At 35.4% G+C, this 17958-nt stretch overlaps 1 protein-coding gene across 3 annotated transcripts in view; it reads right to left on the bottom strand.

Annotated features, from left to right (window-relative positions):
• Positions 1 to 17958, bottom strand: part of LOC150106291 (uncharacterized) — a 224772-nt gene that overhangs the window by 190410 nt on the left and 16404 nt on the right. For 2 of the 3 annotated variants that reach the window (XM_090392309.1, XM_090392311.1), the window contains exon 2: positions 5613 to 6176. In XM_090392309.1, coding sequence (XP_090248435.1) covers positions 5613 to 6135 — 523 coding nt within the window. In that variant the 5' untranslated portion in view covers positions 6136 to 6176. Of the gene's footprint in view, positions 1 to 5612; positions 6177 to 14216; positions 14377 to 17958 lie in introns of those variants that run through there. The other variant, XM_090392310.1, reaches the window with a different exon arrangement.

Genomic DNA, 17958 nt, shown 5'->3' on the forward strand with positions numbered 1-17958 from the left:
ACAATATACTTCTGAGACCTCTAATGGATTCTACAGGCAGTCCTATATACAAATAAGACCAACATTTTTGGACCTTACAGGTTCTTCATATCAATTCATACCAGTGTTCGCATTTGCCTGTTCTGGCTTCAGTAATATTTCCATCTTGCATTTGGTCTTCCCTCTCTTTCCCTTTATTTATATACTGCTTGGAAAGAAGTCAATGCATATCCCCATGATCAAGGTGCATTATGCCATGTAATGAGTCACGTCTTTGTAGCTGGTATACATTGGAGGAATATGATACTTCTAAGTCAGTGCAACTGTGTCTGGGTAAAGCAGCTGCAAGAAGGGAACTGACAGAGTTTAAAAGGGGCATTGTGACAGTGTTGCAGTCCTATCTGCTTGGCAAGGCAAACTGTTGACAGATTAGACCATCCCAGATCAACAATCAGTGATACCATTCTGAGATGGAAGAAGAGGAAGTCAATTGCAAATGCTACCTGCAGCAGATGACCCACAACACTCACCAAATGTGACTGTAGGGTGCTACTAAGGATAATATGTAAAAATCTCCAATAATCGGCTGAAGCATTGGATGCGGAGTTCTGGGCATAGACCGGAAAATGAATCTACACTAAAATAGGCTCACAACATGAATTTCCATGGTAAGCCCCACATTACCCAAACCAACATGCAGCATCATTCTCAGTGGTCCAAAGAGTGTGTACAGTAGGGGATATGGAAGCTTGAAGAACTGTGTTATGGAACAACAAATCATGCTACATCCTCTATGAACAGATGGATGGGTGTGGTGGATGCCAGAACATCTCTTACCAGAGTTCACAACACCAAATATGAAATTAAGAGGGGGCAATGTGATGGTATGGTCCTGTTTTTATCCTTCTTTGGCCTCAAACCTCTGTTTGTGGTTCCACAAATGTGAACTCCAAGAGGTATCGGAACATTCTGGACAATGCAATGCTTCTTACTTTGTGGCATGTCTACGGAATTAACCATTGTCTTTTTTTTTAGCAAAACAGTGCACAGTGTCATAAGGCTGCTGAGGTAAATGCATGTTTTGTGAACATAAACGTCATCACACTTGACTGACCTCCACCAAGCCCTGATCTCAACTCTGTTGAACATCTGTGGGATTAACTGGAGCATCAGGTGAGGTAAAGGGACGTTTGCCCCTTAACAGTCCAGTACTTCATTACATGCCTACAGAAAGAATAGTCCAAAATTCCCATTGATCGCTAGGGCATACTTTCCAGAAGCATATGATAGGATTGCTGCAGTCATTGCAGCGAAAGAAGGTCCTACAACTTATTAAGATGTATACTGTGGCTGTTTGTTCCTCACACTTTTGTATCTGTTGATTTCTTTCCAAGCAATATATATCTCTAGTCTATATTTATCTCCTTTTGATAGTCGATATCTTTCCATTCTATATAAATGATCTTTCCGTTTCTCTTGATTGTGTCATTTATGTTATAAAATACTCTACTCTATATGGTCTAACCTTTATGTATCTTTTAATTGTTCTCAAAAATCTTATTTCTGCTGCATGTTTAACTTTGATCTTTTAACAGTTCATATTTCTGAACCCCTCATATGGCCATTACTTGGTAAAATTTGAGTTTCTCATCATGTTTTTATTCAGTGTCCTTTTAATTGTTCCATAGATTTTCTGAAATTTCTTTATTTTTTCTTCTGAATCTTTTTCTTTTAGATATGTTATTATGCAACCTAAATAATTAAAGTGTGTCAACTACTTCTGTTTCATCTTTTATGACTATTTTTGATCTAAGATGATCTCGACCTTTAAATGCCATGACTTTTTTTTTTTGCGAAAATTTTAAACTGTATTGTTGGCTTATTTTCTTTAATTCGTAAACTGATTTTTGAAGGTCATCTTCAATGTCTTGTAATATAATGAATGAACATCTGCATATAGCACTGTACTGATAAGTCGACTGGTTAATTGGATACCTTCTTTTATTGTTGTTTTCCACATTTTAATAATTTGACCTACACACACACACACTGAATAGTTACCAGAGAGAACTAATAGAGAACTATATACCAGTCTTACACCTTAATTTCAATCTATTCTTTTAATTTATTACCTAATTGTAACTTTATTTTTGTGCCTTTATATAACCTTTGTATAAGCAAACTAAATGTAATGGATATCCTTGAGTTTATTATACTCCATAGCTTTTTTCAATGTATTCTGTCAAAAACTTTCTCATAATCTATAAAGGCCAAATGAGTCTCCAAATTAAATTTGTATTTTTACAATAATTTGTTTCAAAACATAAATATTATCGATGCATAATCTTCCATGTGCGAAACCATTTTGTTTCTGAGAATAGATTGTTTATAATACTGTCTTCAAAATATTATGAAGTAATACAGTAAACAGTCAAAGTTTTACTGTATATTTTGTAACCTATTAAATAAACCTATTCCTCTATAATTCCCACAATCATCTCTATCTCCTTTCTTAAATATAGATATAACCTCAGCTTTTGTTCAATCTGATGGAAGCTCACATTTCCCCCAACAGTTAACTTTAAGAATCTCTGATGTAAATATTATCTACTATTGTTCCGAAGCTCTGTGTTTATCTATATATACAGTGATATCTCGCTAATCCGAACTAATAAAAACCGTGCTCGTTCGGATTAGTGAAAAGTTCGGATTAGCGAATTTTCCCTCAAGAGACGACAATAACATGCGTTTAAGACAAAAATAATCAGATTCTAATGGTACATAAATTTAATTCTGTAAATAAATGAAGTAACTGATAAAAAAAAAAGCTACTGTACTGTATCATAAAACAAAAAAATAATACACTACACAAGTTTATTTTAGTAAAAATTTAGTTTGTATGTACCTGTATTGTCGAGGATTCTGATTTAATAAAATTGCATTGTTCAGTACATAACTTAATTTGCATATAAAATATCACTTTTGTAAACAACACAAAAAAAGTTTCACAAAATAACACAAGACAGTTTTTTATTTCTTTGTAAAAAGTCACTGATTTTCTTTTGCTTCTTGGAAACTAAACTTTTTTTTGAATACTTTTTCTCGGAGCTGCATTAGTAATAAAATTTTGTGGAATGGCGTATCATTCTGCTTAGCCCATTCTATACGCATATTAAAACTGTCAACTGCCTCTTCATGTTTTACTTTTTTTTTCTTTGAGTTCGTCATCTTCTAATTCATTCTGTAGCGTCATATTTATAATTTCAGCACCTGATTTCAAATTAACTTTCAGTTCTACCTGTAATCCATTCCGTAACATCTGTTTGTGAAATTTCAACATCTGGATTTATATTTTTAACCAAATTATGCACGTCTTGAATTTCCTGTTTTTGTGTATATTCGTGATTAATGTCAACAATACAGTACGTACTGTATAAAAAAGCAAAAACGTGAACACACAATACATCAAAAATAGGCTTCCAGTATAACAGTACAATGGACAGTATGAAAAAAAATACTGTACTATAATAATAATAGTTAAAATAATAATTATTAAATAAAAATAATAGTACGCAAAATAATAATACGTAATAAATAAAACTTTTTTTCTTCAAACCGCAGTTCAAATTACTGGAGGGTTCGGATTAGCAAGATTTCACTGTATATATATATATTTTTTTTGATACCTTTGTTGCTTCTTTTAGTTCTTCCAATCTAACTGGTTCTATATCAGTGATGATTTCTTCATTATTATTTTCTATTAATAAATTTGGTCATACCATAAATTCTTCAATATTCTATCCACTGTTTCTATGGAATTGTTGATTTGTGATGTATCTCTTCTGTCACCGTTTAATTTCCTTAATATTTTGTAGGCTTCCACATATATCTTCTATTTTACTAATAAATCTATCCTAAGAATTTTGGTTAGACATTTCTTGCATTGAATTAATCTGTCAAGTCTTACAGAGCATGCTATATTTTCCAGACAAAGAGTCCTTTTTAAAAAAAGACTTAAGTTTACATATAGTTTTTAACAGACTATATAAAGCAAAGTGTGAAGCTCTAATATATCAGCCTGCCTTAGACTTTGCCAGTTTTTGGAATTGACTGTAATAAATGCACTTGGCCTTTTCCATCAAAATATATCTCAGATTTTCCATTATCATCAATTTCCTGATGTGCATCCCAAAAGTGTGTTCAGGCTAATACACATACCAGCCAATGAATTAGAAACTTTTATTTAATACCATGTTTGACTTCATTTAGTGACCAATATTCATCCGCTTCAATTTCCTGTGCACAGTTTCATGAGATATGTTGGGAACAGCTTTCATTAAATGCTTTGGTCAACTGCTGCACACAGGAAGTTCTATTTGTCCATACAAGCTTTCTAACAGTTACACCTCTTAAACAAGCAATGTGGGTTATTTTTCCACTGATTAAACACCCAGGATAACTTTTGAGAAACCAGTCAGCTCTGCTGTCATCAAAATCATGGCTCCAGCCAGATGCATACCATACTAAGCCCTTTATCGAACTCGGAAAGATCCTTTGTTTTTCCCATTGTGATCAACACTACTGCTGATGAATAGTGACCAGCAGCATTCTTAAATAGTTGCTTATAACACATGATGATGCACATGACCAAGTATTTTGTATATTAAGTGACATTTACGTACGTCTCTCTAAAGGTTTCTAATTCGGTGGCTGGTATGTGTATGACAATACTACATTAAGTTTACATTATTACTAATCTCCTAAATCTGGTTTCTCAAAAGGAACCAATCAGTGTTCCTCCAAATCAATCTATTACTTGTCAGCACTCCAATATTGACATATTTAATATTTCAGGCTTCTAGGGCACTTGACTGAATCAATTCACCTAAATCTTAATCTTCCTCTAGGTCTTTTTCCTGACATCTTAGCATCCAGCATCCCTAGATTAGCTCTGTTCACACATTCTTGAATGCTAACACGTCAAATTCCTTCCTAACATCTTTATTTTCAATGATTCTGCCATCTGTTCAATTTCATAAGTTCTCAGAACTCTCATGAATGTGGTTTCTAGTCTTTGATAAGTGCTTTATTTCATAAACCCATTTCTGAAAAATAAGTTAAAACTGCTTTGATCACCATCTTGTATACCATTAGTTTAGTTATGGCTAATAAATTTATTTAACTGCACCTACCATACCAGCTCTGCTTATTCTACTGTCCATTTCCATATTTAATTTGCAATCTTAATGAAAAACTGTGCCTAAACAGATGAAATATTTTACTTATTCTATAGGTTCTCCATTGAAAATGCAGATAAAGTTATCTATGTTCCCGCATATTTTATGATTTTGGTCTATTTATTGCTGATTTTCATTACCTTTACCATTTATTTTATTTTTTTAATGAATTGCTTTTCACTTTGGGTTCCTTGGTTTACATATTGAGCCCTCTTGCAACTCATGCAAGAGAGCTTAATCTTAAGAGTATTTGTTAGTTGGTCCTTTTACATCATACAGTTATGCTGACAACAGGTCATTTTTCCATTTGTGATTATTTTTAAGTCATAATATAAAGTCTTTGACTTAAACATCTTTCATAATAATAAAGAATTTTTCAAAACAGTTTAGAATTACCTGCTTCGCTGCCTGACACAGGTGATTCTACAGTATCCTGACTATCCTGTTGATGAGATGGTGCATGAAGGCTGGAATTGTTTTGTAAACCTTGCTGAGAAATTTTCTGATTGAGACCAGCTTCATTATTACCCGGGACATTGTTTACACTATTAATTTGGAGTAGAGCATCTTCATCTTCTATTGTTACAACATCAATTTCCTCATTTTCATCACTCTCCCGTTTGAAAACTAAATATACTCCAGCCTCAACATTTGGAGTTGGAATGAAATTATTTCTAATATTGCTTTGATTGGTATCCTTCATATCAGACATCTTTGAAGAAATCAAATTTACATTCTGTCCTTTGGAAAAATACCAATCTTTAAGAGGACTTGAATTTTCAACATTTATTTGGTGTTCCTGCATATCAGATCCATTAATATTTTCTTCATCATCATCATCTTCTAACAGAGGACCTGTAAGCTTACATATATCAAGTTGATTTGGCCACATTTTAGAAAATATCCTGCTGAAATCCATTGCTTTTGGTACAACAGATAAGTGCACTTCCTTTTGCTGAACTAAAAAAAAAAAAAAAAAAAAAAGTTAAAAATCTTTCATGATACATAATTTATAAATTCATAACATCACATGCAGCAGTAAATAGAAATAATATACCTACAAATACATACAATAATCCCTGAATTATCTGACACAGCAGGGAAATCAATTTGCTGGTTGGATAATCAAAGTTTTGATTAACTGAAGATAGAACTACATGGTAATGTAACAGAATCTGGCTAATCCAAATCAAAGAATATTAGCCACTAGTAAGTTTTTAAGATAAAAAAGCTTAGAAAATTCCTATACTAATAACTTGAATAAAGTTATGTTAATTTGACAAGAAATTAGATGTGAGTGTGTGTGCATGTGCACGCTGAATTAGCTTTGCATTAGGAATATGCCTACTATGTACTGGTCCACCTCTCTGTGCAATCACATAGCTTGCAGCCACCTAGAAACAGATTCCACAAGGTGTTGAACATCCTCTATGTGTAACTTGACTCATGCCTGTTGCAGCAACTCCATCAGTTCATGCTCATTCTGTGGAAGAGGATCAGCAATTTTCACATCCCATTTTAATATAATCCTACACATGTTCAACTGGGTTACAATCAGGAGAGTTTGGGGGACAAGGAAATGTGGTGAATTCATTGTCGTGTTCCCCCTCCCCAACCGCTCAGTAGTTGTACAAGCCCAATGACAAGGTGCATTGTACTGTTGAAAGATGGTGCTGTGGTCAGAGTAGACCCCACCCCCTGCAGATATGGATGGAGATGGTCGGCTAACAGGTCCCTGTAGTGTTCATCATTCAGTTTTTGTGGGATGATAACCAACAGACCTAGGGCGTGCCAGGAAAAAAGCTCCCCAGACCACAACACCATCACCTCCACTGGCCTTTTGCACCCCAACTATGCCGGGGGGGGGGGGCTTCGTACTGTTTATGCCAAATGCAAACACAGGCATCAGTGTACAGCAAGAAACAGGACTCATTACCTTACCTGAGATGACCTTCCATCTGTCGAGGGTCCATTGTCAATATTCCTTGGCTCATGTGAGGCATTGTTTGCGATGCCTGGCTGTCATCATGGGTACCCTTGTTGGTCTCTGGATGTGGAACCCAAGACGAAGCAAGGTACAGCACATGGTGCATGTAGAAATGGGTTGAACTTCCCCGCTGTTGTACTGGTGAGCGAGCTGTGTAACTGTTACACGTTGTTGCTCAGCTCAGATACCAGTCATGACACCCATTGCTTGCCTCTATAATCAACCAAGTGTGGCTGACCAATGTGAGCCCTTCTGATAGATGTCTGTTCATGATTGATTAATACAGTCTTGGTAAACCTTTGATACAGTAGTATTGGAGCAACCAACAATTGTGGCTGTTTCCAAAATACTGGCACCTGCCCTCCAATTCTAACTGTATCTGCTTGCAGTCAAATTGGCTTACATCACCTCATTTTCCCATTACTGGCACACATTTACTGATTGCATAAAGAGGATAGGTATGTCTGTTAGAGGTTCCATGGAATATTAACAGCACTGGGAAAGGATTAAAACTAATTTTAATACTTTCAATTAAAATTAAAATTTAATATTCCATTAAACCTCTAACATGAATTCTTCACAGCACTTAAGCCTCAACAGACGGATAGGTATGCCATTTATAGTAGCCACACGACACTGATATCGTATAGTACTTTGTTATCATGCTTAATATGTAAATTGAGGGGGGGGAGCCCCAGTTGTGAAGCTAACTCAGTGTGTATATTATTATTATTATTCCTGACACCTCCAAGGAGTCCGAAGACTCATCACGGGAGGACACCTACAACTGTCTCAACCACTACACCGAGCCTCTACTACGAATCATCTCCATCAACACCATCTACCACCCACCACCACCACAACTATTATTCTATGTCTGTAAATTGTGTGTTCTGAAGGGCTGATTTGTCTGTATGTGGGATGAAAAACCCGAGTTTCCGGGAGAAAAAACCCTGCTACCTCCATATGAGATCGGCTAACTCACCTTCGATTGAAAATCATCCAGATAAAGATTCCTCCCGTCACAACGAGAATTGAACTTAGGCTTATTCCAATCGAAGGGCGCAATGTACCGTCGTTCTTCCAATTGCGCTACGGAGGCGATTTATATAGTTAGCCATATTTAACCCGCTATAAGAAAAGTTGGCATGTAAAGCAATTTCAACATAATGATATCACTACAAGTTGTTTTAGGTATTGCATAATACAAAAGCACTTCATTGGATTTGTCTTAAATTATAAAAAGGATTACCCTTTAGACTGGTCTCAATAGTAGGAAGCTAGATCCATGAAGATACTCAAACTAGCTTGATAGCAGAAGTCATATTTCTTGTGCAGTAAAATGGTGTGTCATGATATTTTTCACTCTGTTCAATGCTGGACTTGAGATAACTGTAGGAGAGTGTATTACACTTGAAAGTAATTATATTATTGTTTTGATCCATATTTTAAGCCCCATTAGCAAGAAAAAAAAATCTGCATTTGAATGTCTTCATGATTACTAAAGGTTTCAACTGAGGCAAAACTGATCTGGGAGTATCTCTTTTTATAATATAGACCAACATTATTATTTCACACCTCCAAGGAGTCTAACGACTCATCAAGAAAGGGTACTCTACAACTCTCTGTCGCCATCATTTAATCTACCAACTACACAGAGCCACTATTACCTTCATCTCACGTAGCAGCATCTACTGCCCACCACTAGTATTTTTTTGTCTGTAAATTGCATGTATTCTCAAGGGCTGATTTGCCTGTGCGCTGGTTTAAAAACCCAAGTTATCAGGAGAAAAATCCCTGCTGCCTCTATATGAGATTGGCTAACTCACTTTTAATTGCAAAAATATAATATGTATAAAGATTTCTCGTCACGATGAGAATCAAACTCAGGCCCTTTTCCAACCGAAGGACATGACATACCATACCATCATTCTTCCAATTGCACTGCATGTCCTAGGAAGTGGACTTTGTATTATGTATATCCATTATACAGGGTGTGCACAAATGATTATCCTGATTTCAACTGGCTATAATATTTTAGCAATGAAACTAACTGAATAAATTTTGTTGCAGGTAAACTTGGGCACTCATAAAGTTTCCATACTGGTATCTGCTTTTGCCACCAGGAGTGCTGCTGCTGATTTTCTTTAAAAATGGCTTCAGTACAGGAAAAAGCCCAATGTGTTCTGTGGCTAGTAGAAACAAAATCTCCAGTTACAGTGCAGCAAATGTTTACGGCACAGTATGGAAAGAACCCACCTGATGTCAAGTTCATTAAGTCATGGAAGACAAAGTTTTTAGAAACAGGTTCAGTTCATAAGGGTACAAGCAGTGGCAGACCATCGGTTTCTGAGGAGACAGTTCAGGCATTTCAAACTGCCTTCACCCAGTCACCGCAGAAGTCAATCAGAAGAGCTGCACTAGAACTTCAAATGCCAAGGAGTACAGTCCACAAAGTGGTACACAAATGTTTGAAATTGTTTGCATACAAAGTTCAAATTGTCCAGGAGATAAAGTCAGATGATCGTCCAAGGCGTGAAGAATTTGCTAACCTCATTTTGAATCACATCGATGAGGATAATATTTTTTTGGAGAGTGTTTGTTTCTCTAATGAGGCAACATTTCATGTGAGTGGAGTAGTCAGACACAATGTAAGGATCTGGGGGATCTGAAAACCCACATGCCACAACAGAACACATTCAAGCTAGTCCAAAACTCAATACGTGGTGTGGACTAATGTATGATCGAGTGATTGGCCCTTTCTTCTTTCTTGAAAAGAAATTAATGGAAATGTGCACTTAGACATGCTAAATAATTAAGCTATTCCCCTTGTTCCTTCTCTCAAATAACAGTGAGGAAAGGAACAAGAATAGACATTCATAAATAACTTTAAAATATTAAGTCGGACTGGAGGTGCAACCAAATGTTATCTTTCAACAGGACGAAGCCCCCCCCCCTCCCTCATTGGTCGTGATGTTTGCAATCTTCTTAATCGAGAATTCTCGAAGAGATGGTCCAATCCCATGGCTCCCGAGGTCACCAGACATTATACTTTTTGACTTTTTTCTTTGGGGGGTATGTTAAGGTTCTTGTTTATTCTTGTGACAGCACATCAGAAATGCAGTTGAAGGAGTCACACAACAAATGTTGGAGAATGTGTGGCGTGCTATTGATTACCACTTGGATATGACTTTTTTTCTATATGTTATGAAGTCTAACTTTGTATTCCATTTCAAGTATCCACTGAAGAGTTATAATATATTATAACCAGGGTAAACATTTGTGGACACCCTGTACTAAGGCAACTTGTAGTGAAGTCAAATCCTCTCATGCAAGTAGACATGAAGATAATTTCGAGTAAAATCTTCTGTTTTATTATACTAATATAATAAGACAACGATACAATTTTTGGTCTGGTATGATATAAAGCAAAACTTAAGATCATTATTTCAAATCCAAAGTATAATAAAAAATATGGTGAAAGACAATTTTGTTACAGCAGACCATTAATGGATAGTGATGGCAAATTATAGCTTCAAAAAGCTATCACAATGTGGTTTGTTTCCACACGAAATTTAGAAAGGTACTGCTTGAAATGTTTAATGAATATTCATCAGTGTGTTTCATAGAGACACAATAGCACTGAATTTAACAGTGAGGGAAGGAACAAGAATAAACATTCATAAATAACTTTAAAATATTAAGTCAGACTGGAGTTAAGTTATAGGATTAAATGGAATATTATTATTATTATGTGATACCTCCAGGGAGTCCAAAGACTCATCGAGGGAGAGTGTACCAACAGCATCGAACGGTTGATCCCTTCCAACTACTAACTGCGCTGAAATTTGCTTAACTGTTTGTGGGCCATTAGTAGCAGAGGCTCTACCAATTGACCAATCTTTGCTGGCAAATGGAATATTACCACACACATTAAACTGCCATCTTATGGAATCCCTTCAACACACTGTGATTGGATTGCCAGTTTCCTCACTGGTCATTCATTGCGTCATGATGAATCATTCAAGAAAGAAAAATTTTATTTAAACAGTTACTTCGGACTTTTAATTAAAAGGTCCAGAGAGGAAGTTACATGTCCATTGTTTTGCATTTGGACACCCCATAAACTGCTTTCCTACTGAATCATAACAAATCGTTTGTGCAGTAGATGAGAAACACCAAGAACTGTGTTTCCCACGAATTAAATTTTACTGATTTTTGACGTATTTTTTTATACGCGTACTAGTCAAACCTCGATGAAAATCTCAAGTGCCTCAGGGGTCTTTGCTCTCACCCATTCTTCCTCCTTTACATCAAAAACCTCCTTTCTCTGACTTCAAATCCTATTCAGAGCTTTGGCTATGACAGTACTCTTTATTCCTCTTACGCATTCGACAAACCCTGCAGTACCCTAATGTTATATGCCTGTGACTTGAACACTGCCTCCTCAACATCCTGAAATGGGGTAAAGACAGAGGCGTAGCTAGAGGGGGGAACAGAGGGGGTGGTCCGCCACAGACAGCACTTTGAACTTTTGCAGTTAATTCTAAAATACAATCTCGAGAACTCAGTTCCAACTATTGTAATACTACAGCGAATTTTCCTCACAACTGCTCTAAGTGTTGCTAGTTATGAGAGGAGTTTTTCTAAATAAAATTGATTAAGAATTACCTACATTACTATGAAATAGACTTCAACAATGTCATCAACGATTTTGCTAACAGAAAAGTAAAAAAAAAACAACATTTTAGAATGTTGAAATTAAAGTTTTACTTCAAAAATAAACAGTGTTTTAATTTATTTCCCTATATGTCGTTTTGACTTTTTGTAGTATTTTGGTGTGTATTGAGAGAGGCAGCAAAAGCTCTAGCTACACCAATGGGTAAAGACCACTTTTTCAATGCCCAAGAAAACTCAGGCCTGTCTTATTACTCACAAGAAAAATCCTACCTCATTCCCACTAATATTTTATAATGTTATAGTTTCCTTTCAAGATCAACTATCTCTTCTTGGGTTGACTGTTATATCCAGTTTATCCTGGCATAAACATTACTTACATAGCCTCTAAAAAGCTTTTCTTTTCCATTTGAACATTACTTCTCTTCCTCTCAACTCCTTACTCTTCATAAGTCTCAGATCCATCCAAATTTGAAGTACTGTTTCTACATTTAGGATGGAGCACCTTTCAGTCACTATCACAGTTGCTGTGTTTCAGCACTATGGCTGTTCTATAGGTACTTTCATGGGCATTGCTCCTCTGAATTGGCATACCATTCCTCCACTTTCTTCTAACCATAGAAGAACTAGAGGAGCCACTGGCTAACAATCATACACTGTCCAACTTTGAACACACCAAACTAACTTCTCATTAGCTTCATTCATTCACCTCTATTCTTTGGAACAGTCTCCCCACACTGTTTTTCCCACTGAATATAACTGCCCACTCTTCAATAAACACATCAACATGCTACATTTTTCTCCATAATCACTTGTCCACAAATGGCACTGTAGTATTATAGGTCTTAATCTTTAATGTGTAGAGTCAACATTAAAAATAATAATAATACATTGAAAAATTATTTAACACATGTGGAACAATGAATGATTCATACAACAGGAAGAGTTCCTGAAGAGAAGAAAATTATTAAGATGGAGCCACTGCATAAAAGAGGATCTTCAACTGTGTTTCAGGGATAGTGGCAATGGTGGAAGTATTAAAAAGGCTGATAAGTGTTAGAATATAAGACTGCATTGATAAAAATAGAAATTTCTAAATAAGATTACTGAAAGAAATCTTTCTTATAAAGAACTCAAATGAGTTTCTTAAAGAGAAGCTGGCAATTATAATAGGTTATAAGTGAACTGGACAGAAGTTTTGCATATGAAGAAATTTTCTGGATTTTGAGAAAATATTTGCTAAAATCCTATTTTCTCCTTAACACTTGTCCACACATGGCACTGTAGTGTTACAGGTCTTGTGACATTTTATGTGGGGGGGGGGTCAACATTAAAAAAATTGAAAAATTGTTTAATACACGTGAAACAATGAACAACTGCTTGCGTAGCACAATTGGAAAAAAGATGGTATGTTGCACTCTTCGACTGGAAATATGTTTTTTTTTTTCAATCGAAGGCGAGTTAGCTGATCTCATATGGAGGTAGCAGGGTTTTTCTCCCAGAAACTCTGGTTTTTCATCCTGCATACAAACTGGCCTTGAGAACACACACAATTTATAGACAAAAAATACTAGTGATGGTGGGCAGTGGTATTGGTGTAGTTGATGGATTAAAGTGGTGAAGTCTGAGAGTTGTATAGTAGATACCCTCCCTCAATGAGTCTTTGGTCTCCTTAGAGGTGTCATGTAATACCATTTAACATTCTGATATTGAAAGTGAAAGAAGGAATGGCTAGTAGATTGGTGGGTATAGGGTAGAAGTGTCTCAAATTGGGGGGGGGGGGATTATAAATGGTGCACCATATGGTTCTATTCTAGGGCTATTGTTGTTTAATTTATATGCTGATTTAATCCAAGATCTGAAGAGACATTCAGTTGCTTGAATATGTAACAAAATTAGGGAAGGGTGAAACAAAAGCTTCTAATGTGTTAGTGCATCAAGATAATTTGAATAGGTTGGTTTAGTGAGCTGATAAGTAGAGATTATAAGATGTCAGTTTAATGTTTTGCCATATAATGAAAGGAAATGGGATGTAGTGTATGACATTTGTAGACATATTCTAGTGAAGGGAATGAGGAATCTAGTACTAAAGGTGAATAAAGGATCCTGTGAAGTTTAGCAGAACAGACATTGAAACAACTATGAAAGTCACTCATAGCCAAATTAATAACAATCCTCCTAGTATTCAATATTATTAATTATTAATTAATAACTATTATTAATCTTAAACTATCAACAGCCTCTACAACATGAAACAAAAATTAAGTTCCAGTTATCAAATAACTTAAAAATTAAATATGAGCTCATAATCTAAACTATTTCTCATTTAAACTTACCATTTTATTCCAAAGCATATCCATTATCAACAGTAATGGTTTTATTTATACACTAGTACTTCTTATTTAATCTATGCTGAACTTCTGGCTACAGCTAGCAATTTATCATAAAAGTAATTGGCATAAAAATAGAAAACTGAATTCAATGCAGTTTTTATAAAAAAACAGAATTGCTTTATTAGTACTAGAAGCTGCATAGAAATGTTGAATGATTCATCCAACTTGTAACAAAAGTTCACAGCTGTTATCTGCAAATACACTTTGATCTTGGAGCATGAAACTATGCTACAAACAAATCAAAAGTACAAAGTACTAATCTGTTTCAAGGTTAAAAGAGGAGAAATACATAACACCAAATATGATTTAAACTGTTTTCCTTTACACTAAAATCATGCAAGAAAATCAAGATTTAATCCCATATATACAACAATTCTTTTCTGCAATTATTCAGTGCAGAAAAGAATTACTCTATCAGTTGTGGTACAAGCATATGCATGCCCTAGTAAAAATGACATTTTTTCCCAAAGAAATATATATTTCTCTTACTCTGAGGAATGAACAAATTTCAGGTAGGACTTATACTAAACCATATGCTAATTTATATTATTCTAGATAACATTCTGAATAACTGCTACAAAAGAAACAGAAATGAAACTAATGGCATTGAACTGCTTATGAAGGAATAGAAATCAATTATCATTTCCAATCATCTTTCTAAATTAAGTGTATATTGAATTATATTCTAAAATAACAATGTGTAATCAGAATGGAGTAATATCTGTCAGTGACAATGAAAAAAAAAAAAAAAACAGAGATGAATAAGTAGGGACTTGTCAAAATACATTTTACAAACAAATATCTAGAGATAATAATTAACTTTTATTTAGTTGATATTAATGATTTTACTTCTATCACCAAAGCTTCTTCATAAGTACAATGATATACACATGCACTCAGACACAACAGGAAGTCAAACACAGATTGAGATCAAAATGGCATGACCTTACAAGTCTTAATGGTGTCCCCCCACCACCACCACCTCCATAAGCATGGTAAAGGATCATGATCTTCCATGATTAATATTTAGTTGATATTAATGATTTTACTTCTATCACCAAAGCTTCTTCATAAGTACAATGATATACACATGCACTCAGACACAACAGGAAGTCAAACACAGATTGAGATCAAAATGGCATGACCTTACAAGTCTTAATGGTGCCCCCCCACCACCACCACCTCCATAAGCATGGTAAAGGATCATGATCTTCCAGCTCACAGTCTCATGTCTGTCAGATTTTTGATAGAGTAAAGCAGCCATATTTATTGACATTAGTAGAGTGCCCAAGTCACAACAAATTCCAAAAACTGCCTAAGATTCATATTTAGATCTAGATGCTGGCCTGGTTGACTGAGTGGTTAGCATATCTGCTCTCCAGCCAAAAGGCTGTGGGTTCGAATCCCACCGTGGGCATGGATGTTTGTGATTGTCTGTGAAAATTCTAGTGATGGTGGTGGGATGTAGATGGCACTGATGCAGATGATGATGATAGTTGCAGCTCACTGTAGTTGGCAGATTGAGTGGTTGAGACAGAGAGTTGTGGAGTGAGTGCCATCCCTTGTGACATCTCCAAGACTGGTTGTAAGCTACCAGTCTTTGGACTCCTTGGTGGTGTCACATAATAATAATATTACTATAACAATTTTTTTTTAACCTTCACTGAATGAATGGCTGAGTAACTGGAGTCACAGGCCATGTGTAAATAAATATCTAAGCAAACTGTTAACAGAATCTGTCACAGCTTAAAACATTCTCCTAACCTGAATAAATAAGGAGGCCTCACTCTACCAAAAATCTGGAAGATTCGACTCATGAGATCATCAGATGAGCAATCCCCTCACCATCCAAAAAAAGGATACCAGTTAGGAGTATAAGTTCACACCACTTTGAACTGTCTGCATATGCCTTCCTGCTGTTATTTGCATACATAGTGATGAAAGATAGTTACCATGGTCACCAAGGTGATAAATGCTAATAATAACTAAACAAACGCTAGTTAACTATTTTACCTAGATATCTATTTCTGCTTTTAAACAAAAACATGGGATTAAACATGGCTATTATTAATCTGCTTTGGGCTTCTTACAAGTAAGGTGGTCTCATGTCAATTGCTGAAATTCATTGCTAACATGGTTGTTTTTAAACAAACATGCCACTGCATGTTTGTTCAAAACCAACCATGCAAGAGTGAGATTTGAAAGTGACCAGCATGGTAAAGAAGGAGAAAACATTATGAATGGAGAATGACTAGATAGGCTAAGTGAAGTTCAGAAGTTCCATTGTGGCAAATAAGTGGTTAATGGCAGTAATGTGACAGCTGTCAGAAATACACTGAAATTATTTAACACAATGTCAGGATATTTCATACTAGTGAAAGTAATTCTATGCAAATTCTAAAGAAAAAAATATACAGTAAGCTACCATTTATCTGACCTTTAAAACAATGACCCATTCATTAACTGACTCCTGCATGTCAAGCAACTTCGCTTCTGGTAGAGCATCATGTAATGTTGCTTCAATTATACAACCCCTCAATTATCAGAACTTGATGTTCTGGTAATTGGGAGGTTGAATAAATGGTAATTACTGTACTACAAGGAATAAATGACCGGAGGAGTTGAGTAGAATGATTTAATAATAAATGGGATTGAACGATGTATCACCCATTAGTTGTTATAGACTATGTATGCACTACAGAAAAGAAAAAAGGAATAGAAACTGGAGAAATGAAATTCCTGCGGACAGCAGGCTATACTCCCTGGGACAAAAGAAGAAATACATAAAGAACTAAAAATACTCAGTACTGGACAAAGTACAGTAGAACTCGGTTATAACGAATTCCATGGGACTGCATATATTTGTTCGTAATAACCGTTATTCATTATATCCAAGGTCATAATTTGAGCGAAATTAAAAATGTTTTCAGATTTTTCTCAGCATAGGTATATTAGGTAACATATATACATATGTGCATACATACATATAAAGAACAAAAATTTATTTTTAAAACTTCACATTTTTACATAAAAAATCATCAAGGCGTGCTTTGCTTTGCACAAGACGCATATTTCATATTTGAAATTGTTCCTTATACCACTAAGATGCTTGAATGTGTCGTCTGAACTTACAGATCGCAATTCCATAAATCTTGTTAAAATATGTAAAGCACTTTCTGCTTCACACCAGGTAATGAATCTCATCATTGCTATTTTCTTCCTCAGAGTCACTACTACTATTATCTTCTTCTGGTGTACGAGAGATTTGTTTTAAGATGTCAGCATCTGTCAGTATACCCGAAGTTGCGACGCCATTATCAATGTCTATAAAATTATCAATCTCTGCGCATGTTTCAAAATGGTTCAAGTTTCGCACTTTTAACCACGCTGATAACGGTAAGTTATCCTCTTCATCTTCTTCTTCAGATTTGCACTCGTATTCCGCAAGAATGGCTTTCTTAAAACAGTTTTGTATCGTAGATGATGACACCAAATTCCAAGCATCACTCATTAAATGTATTGCGTGAAGTACACTGATTTTCGAGTCGTAAGCATAAGCATTTTCCGCAGATTTTTCTCTGCATTCTGCCAGTTCCAAGACTAACAGACAACGAAAATGGGATTTAAAACATCTAATTACACCTTGATCAAGTGATTGCAAGACAGATGTCACATTCGGTGGCAA

The sequence above is a fragment of the Typopeltis vanoorti genome, chromosome 5, assembly GCF_054136105.1.
Source record: "Typopeltis vanoorti isolate ZY-2024b chromosome 5, IOZ_Tvanoo_1.0, whole genome shotgun sequence".
Taxonomy (NCBI): domain Eukaryota; kingdom Metazoa; phylum Arthropoda; class Arachnida; order Uropygi; family Thelyphonidae; genus Typopeltis; species Typopeltis vanoorti.